Source organism: Pararge aegeria, chromosome 4 (genome assembly GCF_905163445.1).
Source record: "Pararge aegeria chromosome 4, ilParAegt1.1, whole genome shotgun sequence".
Classification (NCBI taxonomy): domain Eukaryota; kingdom Metazoa; phylum Arthropoda; class Insecta; order Lepidoptera; family Nymphalidae; genus Pararge; species Pararge aegeria.
In genome coordinates this window covers 1,070,221-1,086,900 of record NC_053183.1, presented here as the reverse complement: position 1 = coordinate 1,086,900, position 16,680 = coordinate 1,070,221, and the positions used below count along the sequence as shown (strand labels likewise).

The 16,680-nt window shown below is 36.0% G+C and overlaps 2 protein-coding genes across 3 annotated transcripts in view; one reads left to right on the top strand and one right to left on the bottom strand.

Moving 5' to 3' along the window:
- The window catches only part of LOC120623331 (U7 snRNA-associated Sm-like protein LSm11), a 54,807-nt gene extending 51,591 nt beyond the window's left edge, over positions 1-3,216 (bottom strand). Inside the window, exon 1 of the mRNA XM_039889298.1 lies at positions 2,879-3,216. Coding sequence (XP_039745232.1) covers positions 2,879-3,173 — 295 coding nt within the window. The 5' untranslated portion in view covers positions 3,174-3,216. The remainder of the gene's footprint in view (positions 1-2,878) is intronic.
- Positions 1-16,680, top strand: part of LOC120623330 (ecdysone-induced protein 74EF) — a 284,125-nt gene that overhangs the window by 107,070 nt on the left and 160,375 nt on the right. For both annotated transcript variants that reach the window (XM_039889294.1, XM_039889295.1), the window contains exons 4-7: positions 5,491-5,591; positions 6,338-6,743; positions 7,183-7,434; positions 7,864-8,218. In XM_039889294.1, coding sequence (XP_039745228.1) covers positions 6,669-6,743; positions 7,183-7,434; positions 7,864-8,218 — 682 coding nt within the window. In that variant the 5' untranslated portion in view covers positions 5,491-5,591; positions 6,338-6,668. The remainder of the gene's footprint in view (positions 1-5,490; positions 5,592-6,337; positions 6,744-7,182; positions 7,435-7,863; positions 8,219-16,680) is intronic.

Below are 16,680 nucleotides of genomic sequence, written 5' to 3'. Positions count from 1 at the left end.
AGCCGGTGATGTGGCCGGGCGGGTGCCGGGTGGGCCGTTTATCCCGCGGGGCGACGACCGGCGCTGACATAGAGCCGTGGCGACAACGGCCTAGCCTGACCTCGTGCGTGACCTGCGCGGGGTTGTGACGAGTGACGTGCGCCCACGTGGGAAAGGGGTGAGGGACGGACATACACTTCACGGGCTGTTTACGTTTAATGGCAAGATACATGTGCTAGTTAGTTTTAGGAATTGTGTGATACACGACGAACTACACGCTTGTCTTATCATTAATTTATTTTAATCCATATTAATATTATAAATGCGTGTTTGTTTATTTATTTGTCCGCCTTAACTAAGCAACCAATCCACTTGATTTAGGGCATAGAAATACAAACGTTTCTCACAGGATATGTAAAAAAACAGTAATAAACGCGGACGAAGAATGCGGGTAACAGCTAGTTTATTTAATAAACCACAACGGAACTACAAAGTACACTCTTCTCTTATTTATTTATTTTATATATTTAATAAGTGCACCAGGTACATAACAAATAGATGACTACAATAAAACTATTACATACTAGATTCCACCCGACCAATATAGTTACATTGCACGGTAAAAAAAACGCTTGTAGAAAAAGTTATAATTTAAACCCACTTAGAATCCCCTCAGCATGTTTTTAACAATAACATCAAAGTAGCTGGAAAAAAAATTTAAATAAATAATCACTATAAACTTTAAAACACAGAACAAACATGTCTATTTTTTAGTGAAGTGTATAAATCATGACGTCGACGTCGACTTTTCTATGCAGGTTGAAAAAATATTCCTTTACTTAATTTCAACATCAACAAAATTACGAACATTATTAAAAGAATTTAAAATTATCTTGATTAGTCTCCTTCTATATTTACGCAACCGCCGAAACCAATATAGGTTTAATATAACTGCCATAGCAAAGACGAGTAGCGAGTTTTTTTAGCCGGCTACCATCTTTTTTTTTAGAATTGTCTGCATTTGATTAACCCTAATGATTTTAACAGCGTAACGCGGGCTTGCTGGCGTGCCGTTTGAACCCTAGGGCTCGAAGAGGGCGCCTCATGTGAGGCCCAACCGTTGCTCAGGCGACGATTGGAGGAAAAGGGTTACGGATGGTGATTAGTTCGCACGTTTCCGAGGCCGAGGCGTGGGCCCCCATCAAAAGTCTGGGACCTAACTACCATCTAACATCATAGTCACTTATCACCACCATATCAGTTTCTACGCGACATCGTATCGGAAAGCTTCGCGGCACATCTTTATCGGTCGGGTGGTAACTAGCCACAAAAGCCTTCATGACACCAGACCAGAGAAAATCCAGAAATTATTGCCAAATTTCTTGGATCGAAGATGGGACTTCCCTCTTTTGGGACACTGCGTACCACTGCGCTAGGGAGATTTTCCATATGCTTATAAAGCAATAATACTTTTTATACATTTCCGCTTTGCCCCCCAAAGCGCAACTACTACACTTGACTTGCCTTTTTCATGCAAATAAATAATGGTTATGCATGAATACATCCACATTGTGCCGATGTTAAATGATCCCGATCACATAAGTATAACATGGCAGTATGTGTGATAGCAACCTATGCAGAAAAAAGGTTCCAATAACTCTATACTGTTATTTAACAGTTACATAGGGTGCAAAAAGTTGGTATGCAAACATATACACACTGGTTTGCATAGACAGCTGTATAAAATTCCCTGCCACACCCCTTATGCATACCAATACCATATGATATCTTGGGGATGTCACTAAAGAAGTTCAAAGTTTGTATTAAGCGAAAGCTTATAGAAAAGTCATATTATAGTATAAAGGATTACGTAAACGATAAAAAAGCTTGGGTGTAAACAATTGCTCTAACCAGGTTGCTTCTTAAATATTTTCTGATGATAATGTGAGATGGTGATAACAAAAAGAACACCCGGCTAAGTTTGTTGTGGGCTTCTTCTTAGACCAGGGCGCGATCGGAACCCTCGTAGCTTTAGTTTTAAGTTTACGATTGTAGTTATCGCCATCACTACTCACTGCTATGTACACATTTTGTATATAATAACGCATCAAAAGTGACATCTATGTGCCTATTTGTACATGTTTTATCATACTTGATATTTTATTTTATATCCATTTATTTTTTTAAATATTACAACTATTAGTTGTTGCAGGGCAAAAACAACTCTGTTAGTGTACAAAGTTGTTTTTACACAAATAAATATGAATTTATAGTAAAGGTATTATATTACTGATAATGGCTTACTAATATACTAAAACAATACTGAGCAAATGTACTGTGGAGAATACAAAATTTCAAAAGAGCCACAATTAATCTATACCAATAATATTACACAGTAAAACCTGCAAGCTGTGGCAAGGAACATGAATGTTTTTGTTCAAAACTAACCTAAACTTACTCAAGTTATTACTAGTAGCATCAAGATAATTAGACTATATTTATTTTGAGCACTTTATTTATCATTTTAAATATTTTAGTCATTCGGGATCTGTACCCAAAGGGTAAAACCTTATTACTAAAACACTAAAACTCAGCTGTCCAACTGTCTGTCTGTCATCAGACTGTAATGTATACACTGTGATAGTTACTTGAAATTATCACAGAGGATGTATTTAGTTGCCGCTATAACAACAAATACGATAAAATACAATAAAATAAATATTTATCCCATACAACAGACATGATTTTATTGCTGTAAACATAGATAATGGTACGGAACCCTTCGTACTCGCACTTAGCCGGTTTTTTTATCGCAATCTACAGGAGTTCTAGATAAGTCATATCCGCAATAAAAGCAACGACAGAGAAACAATAACAAAAACATAACCTTCACACCTACCTCGATACTGAGCAAAACGCAGCTTATTCTTTTCTGCGAGAATTCTCTCTTCTTCTTTCCTCTTCGCCGCTTTTTCTTCTTCCCTTTTCTTCACAAGCTCTTGTCTACCAACAGGTACAACACACGAACTTTGTGTTTCATTATATTTAAGTGCTGACTCAAATTGTTGCAAATTATCATACAAAGGTGCGTTTTGTACTGGAACCTTAGACTTTTTTGAATATAAAACTTTAATTGCATTAAATTTTGAGCTACTAGCACTAGTTTCAGATCCAGAGGACGAAGTTGAAGACATTTTTCGCGTATTATTGTTACTTTCGATTAGCGAAAACAGCACCAAAACATCAATTTCACCGACATTTGTTGTCAATGTCAAGCCACTGTTTGACCATCGACAATAGTGTTTTTTACAAGTTTAGATTCTAGACATTTGAAATTTTTTTGAAGTGCTACTACATAAGTATTACTTTTCCTCAATGCTTTTCTCATAGTAACCTCTCAATCTAGTAACTATAAATAAAATAAAACGATTAGAAAAAAACAAGCAAAAAAAAATATATATATATATATATTTATATAATTAGGCAATGTACACACAATTGACGTTAAGATACCAGATTTTGTTTTTGTAGACATACGAAGATTTTTTTAAATATCAAATATTAACGATATGATATTGTGTACATATAGGTACCTAAAAATTTTTTTTACATTATAATACTATACATTATTATTGCAGATTCATTTTATAGCAATTAACGACATATAATGAAACCAACAAGTAGCTATGAATAGCAATGAATTAAAGCGTTCATAAGTTGTTTGACTTGATGCGTGTTTTTACAGTGGCAATAACGCTGGCATTGCAGTCATAGCGATCTCGTGATAGAATGTTGAAGGCTCTTCCTAAGTCCAATAATGTACTTAATTACAGTAATTATAAAATAAATAAACCAGAATAACATTAAACGCTTTTTCTGTTATATGCATTAGAGGTAAAAAGATTCTAATAATTTCGATGTTTTGCTACTAGCTGATAGATGGCGCTAGTAGATTTGTATCATTCAAAATTAAAATAGATAAACGCTTTTTAATGATATTATTATGTAGAATTATGGTATTTCGAATAAATTAGATATTATATTGACGTGTCGAACTCATTGCCAATGTTGCGATAGTACTATTCAACAAGGTCTTCGTAGTAATATGCAGTAGGAAGTAAACGAATCAAGGTCGACTGGAATTTATCTGGTAATCTACTTAATAGAAGAAGAGAAAATGTTATGAAATAGCCTTATTAACTTTGTTATATCGGATTGTATACCCAGAAAATGCACCGTTACAAATCGCACCGTTTTTTGATTAATACTCTCATAATATTCCTTGATAAACTAAAATTTTGTAGTACCTTTCGTGAATTAAAAAAATGAATCAAATGAAGTATCAGTCATATAAATACTTTTTATTTATTATTGATTAATACCAAGCTAAGTCTAATAAAAATATTAACTCTAATGAAAAAAAAATCGTCATTAATAAATCGTTAATTCGTTACGTAATTCACAGCGTGCATGTGCGTCGTAGTAATAAGCCGGTCGCTGTGATAACTTCAATATGGCCGCCGAGTCAACGTACTAGTCACGCCACTTCTTACAATTTTCACTTTTAGTTTTCACTGCTGTATACTATTAGTTAAGCATATAAAAATAAAAATGTGTATTTATATCTTAATAATAAAGTAGTACTAAAATACTCACACATTTGAACTACAACTGTTTTGAAATAACTGTGTGACTTTGAAAATCTTCCTATACTATATACGTATGATTAAAACAATATATAATATATGTGTTAAATTAATTATACTGTGGCCCGGATTCCAAAATGCATTAATAATAAAATGACGTATGCGAATCCAAATGAATTTCGTACCTAGAAAAAAAAAAGAAACAATGCAAAAGAAAGTGGCAAGGAAACAGAAAACAAAAGTATGATTAAGACTCAGCTATGCAATTATAGTGAGAGGACTGCATTGTGATTTTTTTTCCATATTGTTTGTCATTTTTCCATATCTGCCTTCCGCGCATTGTCATCGGAAAAATTATTTCTTCTTTTGTTTTGAACAAACGATTGACGAATGTAGCTATCGTAGCTAAGAAGTTAATTGCATTAACACGTTGTTAACTTATGTGAACAATCATTGTTCGTTGTCACTGTCAGAAAATATTTAAAAAATATACTATTAAAAATGCATGAATTGTCAAATTGTATCTACAAAGATGTATTTTTAGAAGTAAAAGATTTACTATGCAAGGCATTATTTTAAAGATTATAGGATACTGTAGAGATTTTTTTCATCCAATTATGGCTGACTTTCAATCATTTGCATTCTAATTAAGGCTTTACAACGTTAGAGGCCTGCAGCTCATCCTGATCATTATTTAATTATCTTTACCCAAAGAGTCCGCGAGCCCGCATTGCAGTAAGCCTTCTCTATTAAGTATAAACCGGGGGCCTGGGCCAATCAATAGAGCATAAATTAGACTTTTGATGTAACATAGGATTTAAAGTGACTACTGAAGGTACTTACATTATTTTTTCTTTGTTTTCAGAACAGCGTGTGCGCGGCTGTGGGGTGTGTAGGTGCGGGGGTGCGGCGCGCCGCCTCTATGCCGCATCGACGCAGGTTCGACATACACCGGGACGTCGCCAGGTGATCTCGTCGCTCTGCCATTCACTTTCCCCACAATATACTCGTATATTTTGCCTTTGACTGTAATTTATCATACGTTACTACATAAAATATATGGCATTCCTCTGAATTAAAAAAAATCTCCTCTTTATATACAGTAAGGTACAATAATTTTTTTATTGGTATTCTTGTTAATAATTTTTCCTTATTAAAAGATTATTTTATTGCACTTTAATTAATGAATAATTATAATTTTTAACGCTAAGTTTAAAGCTAGCAATTAAGATTCATAAAGTCTTTACTTAGCTTTTACAGTTAAACAACTCAGGATTAACTTTTTATAGAAAATTCCAGAAAGAAGGAGTGCAAGGGTTTTCATAGACTATATGGGTAGAGACTGGGTAGGTATGTCTTTAATACAAACAAGCATTATAGCTACTTTTTAAAGTACGGGGATTTGGGTTAAGGTAGATGTTTCATGGAGCTTAACAATCCATTGTTATCATATAAAATTTTGCTACTGCAATAATATTACTAAATAATAACATATATGCATTGATATATTCTTATCACTATTTCATGTACCATATATACCTGTATTAAAAAGCAGTTTAACGCTTTTCATTAAGCTCGTGTCTAATAAGGCATGAATCTCATAACTGTTGAAATTCTATTAAAGTTGCTTATTTTTGGCTTCATTTAGTAAAGTACATATTTACTTTCGGACCTTTGAAATGCGTGAGAGCCTACTGTTTCCGTTTTCACAGGTCGCTGTTGAAGGGAAGCGGAGAGCTGGGAGTGAGGTAACCTGGCAGAAGGAAGAGACAAGCTCAAGCCTACGACAATACAATACCGTCATGTGTTCCGAAACTAAGTACCTAAGTGTCACATAGTATATTATGTACATCGAATAATGTACGATCCGTCCAAACACTGCCAAACTTTAAAAACGAATTTATTAGTGTATACTGTGTATAGTTTTACGTGTTCGCGAGTGTAGTGACTTGTGTTAAACTGTTGGGCCAGCAGCGCCATCTGGCGTGGTCAAGGCACGGCACGGTGGCGGGGACGCATGCGCCGACGGGGCCGGCGTTGGCGATGCCATTTATTGAAGACGAATGGTGGACAGCGGACAATGAGGGCAGGATGGTCGATCTCTCCAATTGCCTTCAGGTAACTTTATTTAAGTTTTAGGGACTTAGTTATAGTAAAAGAAACAAAAGATAATTTTCAAATTAGTTTGTTCACCACGTTAGCCCCACGTTGGGCGCCAAGATGGGACTTTGACTACACAAACCACTGTCCAGCTCAGAGTAATAACACTGTTCATAAGAGAAACGATATCATCTGTTGATAAGATTATACAGTACAAAAAGAGACACATATTACTGAGCTTGAATAGAGTTCCTAAGCATCAAAGCTACGACACTTAAAGAAGCCTACCTGGATTTAGATACATACCTAACTCGAGCTTCAGTAGTCTTCATATTTCTATAGTCTCTGTTTCATAGTAGAACGTGGAGAACTTCGCTTACAGAAATCGTTATAGTAAATAGTTATTCAAAGCAATTGAGTAAACTGTAACGCTTATCGTTTTGATCGCCGTTTCCAGGACGCGGTAGCCGCGAGTGGTCAAGCAGCAACCCAATTCCAGCTACAAATGGCGACTTCCCTCGGTGAACTGTCGCAGGCGGAGCTGTCCAACTTCGTGGGCGGGCTTACTCTAGAAGCAGATGGCTCAGAGGCCGCCGACCCCGACGATATATTGAAGCAATTAGGAGAAACCGCATTTGATAATTTTGATACGTTTTTCACCGATTTGACGAATTCTACAGCGTCTGGAATGCCGCATGTTGAAATTAAGGTAATTATATACATTTTAAGTATGTTAAGTAAATAATTCCACCAATGTCCACCAATCAGAACTTGGCCGGCGTGGTGGACTACGGTCCTTAACCCCTTCTCATTGTGGGAGGAGACCCTTGCCCTGTAGTGAGCCGGTAATGGGTCGATATGATAAGGGAAATAATTATCCCTGAGATTATTAACACTTACGAAAAAAACACTGAAAGCTTTTTTGATCTTAGAAGGAGCTTTTTCCAACTCTTCAGTCCATTTTTGAAGAGGAATTGAGCCTAAAATCTGTACACTTAAATAGGTCTACCATAAGCACGCGTTTTAATGCGCGTTTTTAATGCGTTAATGCACTTCGTTGTCACTTTTTAATTAACTGTTTGCTAAAGTAATCCCTTTTATATTATATCTATCTAATATGTCTATTCTATAATTTCAGCAAGAAGAAAACAACAACATATCGCCAACGTCCGGGAGTCAGTTACAGAACTCTTATTACCAACAAAGTCAACTCGCTTTGCCAAATAATGGCCAACAGCGGTTGCAGCAGCTACTGCGATCTGGCTCAAATGCCATTAACCACGCGGTTGCAAATAACATAAACAACGGAAGATATAACATAGCTTCTGCGAACCCCTTGCTCGCTGAGAAACTAGCAGCGACATCTAGTGGTATAAAGCAAGAACCTATGAGCTCGGATTATAATGGAACGAGTATGAACTACGGGAATGCATCGCCTATGCAGCGGGTGCCGAGTGGGAAGCCGCAAGTTCACGACGCTGGCGGAGGTAAAGGTAAGCTTCATATTTACTAAATACCCGTGATATTAAAACAGCGGTGTAGCGAATAAGCTTTGCTATTTCTCGTAAAGGTTTTGGAAAATCATGGTTCGAGTGAGTTTAAGATTCCAATTGAGGAAATTATTTGCCTTCTATAGACGCCGTCAAAACAGTATAAAGTCCTTACAAACCCCCGGTTTATGTATAGCTAGCTTTTGAAAAATGTCAATAGGTAATTCTAAAATCACCAAAGCGCTGTAAAGACAAAATATTTAGCATAATATACACATTTGCGAATTAATTTCTCATTCTTTGCATAATTTTTACCAACTCCTATTGATAAGAGTTTATACGAATATTTTAATTGCGAATATTTACAGTTACATAAACCTACGCACCTTCTGCTGCATATACACCCCATGGTATACAATAAAGTTTATAACAGTGACATCTAGTGGCGAATAGCGACATTACCTGGCCAACGAGTTAGCAGGTTGTGTTAAACGTGACGACCTTTATATCATAGTTACTCTGTTTCAACGTAGATGGCGCTGCCACAAACTAAGCGCTATTTGTTTACTCCTGTACCACTAGATGGCTCTTGAAGTTGTACAACTAAAAATATGCAATTTACCTATAAATTGCATTGGATAGGTCCTATCTATGCCGGTGTATGCAGTTTTCTCTTGATCACAATCCACTTTCAATTTCCGCTTGAGGAAGTGTGATTTTCCTTTCGCGACTCCCCGCTTTTACCTAGAGACTATTAACCGGCACTTAGAAAGTTTAAGTCGTAAAAATATTAGATAACGAGGGTTTTCAAATAAGTAGTTTGTGAATTAAGTCGTGTTTAATAGAGCGTGAACGATTTATTGTTTATATGAGCCAACAGCTTGATCAGTCGTCTATTTTACCGAACGCAAAAAGTTCGCATCAAAAATAATCTATGGGACCTTTTGCATCTTCAGCAATTTAGGTTAGACATTAGATGAGCATTATGACTGTCCGCTGACCGCTGATTTACAAACTTCTAGTAGCTCAGCGTGCTACGGAAAAAGCTATGCTTGATATTTCTTTGGGGGATAAGGTCCGTAACGAAGAGATTCGCCAAAGAACGATAGTTACAGACATAGCCTTTAGAGTTAGCAACCCAAACCCAAAATAAACAAAAAAAAAATTCTCATCGACTGGGTGAGAAATACCGGATATAGGAATAGTTGTCACTGCTTGAGAGCCATATGTCTAACAGCGAATGATGGCTGATGATTATTTTAATGATGATAGATGAGTATATTTTTATTTGTTTAGTGTTGTAATAAATATTAAATTAGATAGATCCTTACTAACTCATTACACCAAGTTTAGAAGGTTTCAGGCCTTAAACCACCACGCCGGCCAAGTGCACACACCTTGCATGTAGATTTCTTCACAAAGTCTTCATTCGGACGGCCGAGTGGCGCAGTGGGCAGCGACCCTGCATTCTGAGTCAAAGGTCGTGGGTTCGATTCCCACAACTGGAAAATGTTTGTGTGATGAACATGAATGTTTTTCAGTGTCTGGGTGTTTATTTGTATATTATAAGTATTTATGTGTATTATATTCATAAAAAATTATTCATCAAATTCAAAATTCAAAATTTCTTTATTCATGTAGGCCTATCACAGGCACTTATGAAGCGTTCATACATATTTGTTTACATAATTGTAACGGGATGGTGATAACTTCGTTCGCCAACTTAAATCTAAAGCTACGATACTACGATAGCATCAGCTATCTTAGTCCCATAACACAAGCTACGCTTACTTTGGGGCTAGATGGCGATGCGTGTATTGTCGTAGTATATTTATTTATTATTTATTCACCGTCCAAGCCATATTTAATTGCGATATTTAAAACGCACATAACTCTGAAAAATTAGATGTACGTGCCGGGGTCCCTGTGAAATACGGAGACAGTCCGTCACCGCGATTGCTAGTCTATAGCCGCTTTAGTCTACGTGGCCTGTACAGCACCTGATAGAACAACACTTCACAGGGCATGCCAGGAATAAAAGCTTTGTCACAAAAAACTCTAATGCTAGTTGCTACTAAACCGATTTTTTTTATAGGAATCGGTTAAACCGAGTGTCAAGTAGTTTTTAAAATAACTGTTATTATTACACATATTTACATTATTTTTGCATATAAAACCAATCCCGATACTTGCAAAATACATGTAATCAATACGTATTACCTATTTTAACGTTTTATCATAAAAGCGAAAGTGTTTTTGTCGATTCGTCCTTCTTCCTAAGTTTTGGATATATTTTGCTTAGGAAAATATGACTAAATGATAAAAAGAAAAATATATTAGAAAAAGGCCATTGGCGCTAAGTGTTAAACTAATGACTGTACTAAAAAAGATTTACTAGAAAATTATGCGATATTGAAGCCTTACTTTCTGTATCACTGTAGATTCATACCCCGTCGTAGTCAGTGGCGCCCCCACACGCCCGGAAGTGAAAGCCTCAGCCGCGTTGACGGTTACAGGCTTTCTCTAATATCTTGTATTTCTATTGGATATGCTTTTAGTTTTAACTGTCTAGAAGGCAGGCATTTATTATACAAGTAGCATCTACTAGCGATTTCGTCCGAGCAGAATTTTTATTTCCGTTTCCTATATGTTTCCATAATAATGCTTGAATTAGCTCGCTAGTAAGTATTTAGTAAATATCTAACATTATAAAAAAGAGACAAAGCCCAAGACTTAGACATTCGAGAGTATCTAACATTAGGTACTTAGTAGACATTCGAAAATAATAAAAAAAACATACCTACTTGATATTTATATTTATTAATTTCTGACGGCCGACTGGCGCAGTTTGCAGCGACCCTGCTTATGAGTCCAAGGCTGTGGGTTCGACTCCCACAGCTGGAAAATGTTTGTGTGATGAGCGTGAATATTTTTCAGTGTCTGGGTGTTTATGTGTATATTCTAAGTATTTATGTATTTTATTCATAGAAATATTCATCAGTCATTTTAGTTCCCATAACACAAGCTAAGCTTACTTTGGCGCTGGATGGCGATGGCTGGTGTATTGTCGTAGAACATTTATTTATTTGTTATTTATTTTGCGTTCTTAAAAATAACAAGAAATTATAGTAAAAACTACCTTATCTACTTCACAGTTATAACAATTAGGTTTAGGTTTAAAACATTTATTCCCATAAAAAGACCTAAGTCACTTACATAGGAAACTTAATTTTCTATAATAAATTAAAACACAAGTTAGTAAAACTTACTAAATTCAATTTTACTATTATCTACTCATTCAATGTATTCGTCTTTAAAATTATTGGTATTACCTCATATAAGAAGCTAATTTAGTATTTATTAAATTAAATGATCCAACATAAGGTTAACCCTAATAAAAAAAGGTTGCATGGAAGCAGACAGCGCCCTCAACTCTCGCAAGATAGAAAGAAAACTGTTGTAAAATGTTAATGTGGGAAAAGATCAACTACTGAGTTTCTTGCCGGCTTCTCTTCGTTACAGTCACTATAAAAGGTATCTAGTATCTATGATACTATAAGGTGACCGAATAAATCAATAAAGCAATAATCATCACATCAAACCATTACGGAGCACGGGTCTCTTCCCATAATGGAAAGGGGTAAGGTAGTCCACCAAGCTGGCCCGGTGCGGATTGGTGGACTCCACACACCTTTGAGAACATTATGTCAATGTTTTCTTTCGTTTTTAAGGCATTCAAATATCACTTGAAGCAAGTGATATTTGAATGCCTTAAAACGCACATAACTAAGAAAAGTTGAAAGTCGTGCTGGAATTCGAATTCGGGCCCCCGAAAGTGATGTCCAGCACCTATCCAATGCGCTATAACTGTTCTAAAAACAAAGCAATAATAATAAAAGAATATACGTACAGTTTGATCGAATTGTGGTTTCCGTGGTCGGAAAATCCGTTACACTTTCCCGCCACACATTTTATTTTACATAGGTAGGAACCTATTTATGCTTAGGTATGTGGTTACAAATCATGTTCTATCCATAAAAGGTTACAAATAAACCATGTACCGTCTACCTAACTGTGAGTGTACACCTATAATAAAACATTGCATTAAAGTTTCGATTTCGGAGGCCCGAGCCATATGCTTTAAATGCATTGTTTGATTATTCGGTCTAAAACTAATTTTCAAAATTTGAAATGGTTTTATTATGGTATTTAAAGTTAGGAGCGTCGGATTAAGAGCATAATCCCAACACACTGCTCCAATGCGGGTTAGTGGGCTTTAACGACCATTATCACTGTACTTGTACTGAAATATCTTTAATAGAAAATACACATTATTATGTATTAGTTTATTTTACCGTAGTGAAATATGTATTCGTTTCCTATTTTATTTACTTTATATTTGTACATATACTGTTTTTGTAATGATTAATATATTTATATGTTTAGAATAATATGTTGAGTCAATTCCTAATAATGGTTGCCTGGAAGAAATCGCTATAAGTGTTATTTGTACCTTAGTTCTTTTTTATTTATTTCTTTATTGTTCTTGTGTGCAACAAAATATTTTTGGTTGATTGATTGATTTCACAATACCTTATATAATTTTTGGCTTGACCCGGAATTCCACCACGTGATCCATATTTGAATTAGACCAACGAGGCATTTCTCGGTATATCATAACATTTTAAGCACCATACAATAAGATTGTAATCTAAGCCCACCACTACTTTCTTTTCGAGCGGTCTGATGACCTTACTTCGCCCTTCATTTAACTTAGGTTGAGCCCAGTCCATATCTGAAATTAGGCTTATGACGCAATTGATGACACTACAGGAAAAAAAATCGCTTGGAAATCGGGTCAGTATGTTTTTCCTACAACACGTTTCCTGGAAATATTATAGACTAACAACTTGATGTTTCTTAGACATCTATATGGGACAGTATGTCAAGGTAGGGCCTGTCATGGCGACCTCTTTGCAGCTCTGACGCAACCCAGAAATTCGTAAGACCTAATTGGGCATCTATTTTAGTTCAAACAGGGTTATCAAAAGTTTATTGTTTGTAAGACAACGTTTTATCGTGTGCGGAGAGTCTTACAAAAATCCTTTGTACATACAATAGGTTTTGAGTATACACGCAAATTAAAAAAGTATATATCTTAGCTCTGTTTATGTAGCCGGTGACAGCTCAGTGTTGAGAGCTTCGGCATATCTTTCGAAGAGACCTAGTTTGATCCTCGGCACGTACTACAATTATTCGGAGTCAGGTGCGTTTTTAATTTAAGAAAATTGAAAATATCACTTGATTATACGGTGAAGAAAAACATGGTGGCGAAACTAGCAAGTCTTCTGCATTGTACGCAAAGGCAAAGTCCACCAATCCACACTTAGCCAGCGTGGTGGACTTATTCTGAGAGGAGACTCGCGCCCTTAGTGGCGCGGTAATGTGTTGATAATGAAGATGATGAACTAATCTTAAATGCCTATCTATTTTGAGGCATTATTCTAAATGTCTTTGTTTACTGCACTAGTGCTAAACAATCAAATTCAAATTTCAAAATTCATTTATTTCAAGTAGGCCTAATATAAGCACTTTTGAAACGTCAATCAAATTATGTAGATACATATTAAAACTATTTTTTAATATATTATTAACTATCGTTTACTTTCCAAAGATTAATAGACTCTTACGGTTGTAAGCTACAGTCGCTCTGAGACTGATGTAAACGTCACATACTAATTTCAGCATCGATGGTAGGAGAGCCGTAGCTTAATTGCGTAGCGTAGTTAAAGCGCTAAGGCCGCGATTGCTGAGAGTCGCAGCTTCAAATCTTGGCGGATCCGAAATTTTTTATATGCATTTTAAATTCATAAAAGAGAGACACATTTTTGCGTGTAGACATTGGAATATGATCTATATGAAAAAACTCACGTGCACAATAGCAATATTTACACATCAATCAGTCGAATCTGTGTGGTGTATTTAATATACCAATATTATGAGCACGAAAGTGTCTGCTTGTTGTGTTTCTTGTTACCTATGTTTGGTTCAACGGCTACACGTAATATCTCGACGATAACAAGCACTAAGTTAACTTTCATAGCCGAAACGGGACCCATTTTGGAAAAACGGTTCAATGTTTCTTTCTTTGGTTGGTGTCCTCTGAGATAAATGAAAATTTTAAATTTATTATTCAAAAAATACAGAAGTAAAATAAAAAACAACACACAGAAACAAGCAGTATAAGGTACAAAAGGCGGGGCGTTATCGCTGAGTAGCGAACTCTGCCAGACAACTTTAGGATAAGGAGAACAAGAAGATTTATTAATAGCCTAAATTCATGCAAATATTCGTGAAGTCAAATTTAACATCCAATCCTTACTTACGTAAGCTTTCATAATTAACATTGAATAATTGATGAAATAATAAGCTTCGATAAATAGAAATACATGAATAACCACACAAGATAAACTAGGTAATACCAAACATTAGACAGTACCTACATGGTAATACTAGCTGGGATTTAAAATATAGTACCTAAATACGCGTAACAAATCACGTAAGCAGGCGAGTATAGTTTTATCAAAATTGACAACTACTAATTGACGTATTCTCCACAATAAAGCATCAGAGATTGCTAAAACAATTACGAGTATTATACCTATATACTATTTAGCCTTAATACATAATACTGTATTCAAGTTTTCCTGTAGCATCAACGTCAGGGTGTATTTACATATAATTATTCCTATGTAACGCTTTTGTAATATTACTACAAAGCGACCGGTTGCCTCTTACAATAATTTTAACACTTTATATGTCATAAGAATCAAGGTATATCTTTAAAATTTATTTATCGGTCTTGGTAACGTAACGGTACGCTAGATCGCTTAACGGCACGTCTTTGTTTGTAAATACCAGAGAAAAATCTGATATTATAAATTCCCATATTGCATCTGCCGGTACCGAACCTGGGATCTCCCACTTATAAGACCATAGCGCACCGCGCCAGGAGGTCGTCATATTAGCATAAAACAAAATAATATATATTCATGGATTCATGGGGTAAAACTTAAAATGTCATACCACCTCAGTCCTCACACTTCTAACTATCTCCCTTTCAACTTTGACACCCAAGTGGCGTAGTGGGCAGCGACCCTGCTTTCTGAGTCAAAGGTCGTGGGTTCGATTCCCACAACTGGAAAATGTTTGTGTGATGAACAGGAATGTTTTTCAGTGTCTGGATATTTATCTGTATATTATAAGTATTTATGTGTATTATATTCATAAAAAAAATATTCATCAGCTATCTTAGTACCTATAACTCAAGCTACACTTACTTTGGGCTAGATGGCGATGTGTGTATTGTCGTAGTATATTTATTTATTCATTATTTATTTATTTAACTCCTCTGAATACAATTTGAGAACTTATATTATTTGAAATTTGTCTGTAAGGATATTATATACCAGAATTTAATGGGATGTTAAGCGGAATTCACTTTACTTAATCTGATCGGTTGTGGAATTAATGTGGACAGTAAAGAAGCTAAATACATTATGTACGTTTCTTAAACCTACTACAAAAATAAATTTAACGAAATAAAAACATTACACTTCGTAATGTCGAATAATGCATATTGTTGTTTGTTTAATTCATTGAAGCCAGACTATCTCTCTGACCGCATAGTCGTAAGTCGTATGTCATAGTACTACAATACCTTATCGCCAATAACCAAGTAAATACTCTTTTTCGAACCTGTATTGGGGATTCAGGGAAAATTTGTTTTTTATTTTGTACTCTTTGCTGAGAGTGATAGCCTAGTGGATAAGGCTTCGGATTTCCTTTAGTGGAGACCGAGTTCGAGCCGAGGCACGCACCACTGACTTTTCAGAGTTATGTGCGTTTTTAATTTAAGCAATTTAAATATCACTGGCTTTAAACGGCGAAGGAAAACATCGTGAGGAAACCTGCACGCCTGAGAGTTCTCCATAATGTTCTCAACGGCGAGTACCGTCTACCAATCCGCACTTGGCCGGAGAAGAAACCCGTGCCCTGTAGTGGGCCGATATTGGGTTGATGATGATGATGATGATCTATTTCTTGCTTCATCTCTTCATCATCGGAGTATCCATTCCAGCACCTTGGGACTCCAACGTCCACCAGTTCTTCGAGCTCTGTGCTCCGCCCATTTCCACTTCATATTCAGCGGCACTTGTAAAAGAGTACACGTGGGTTATCATCGTATAAGCATTTACATTTACTATCACCAAACCTAACATTACAACAATACCTTTACATTCTTTGAAAAGTATATCTCGTATTACTAGCTTGACCAATAATTCTGCTCCGTCACTCTGTTTCGCCTGACAAGCATATTTCTTGCCTGCCAGACGTCCGTTCCGCAAAAAGTATTTAACCTCACGACCCTCCGATCTCAAATCCTTGTTTTTCATAATGGCGCT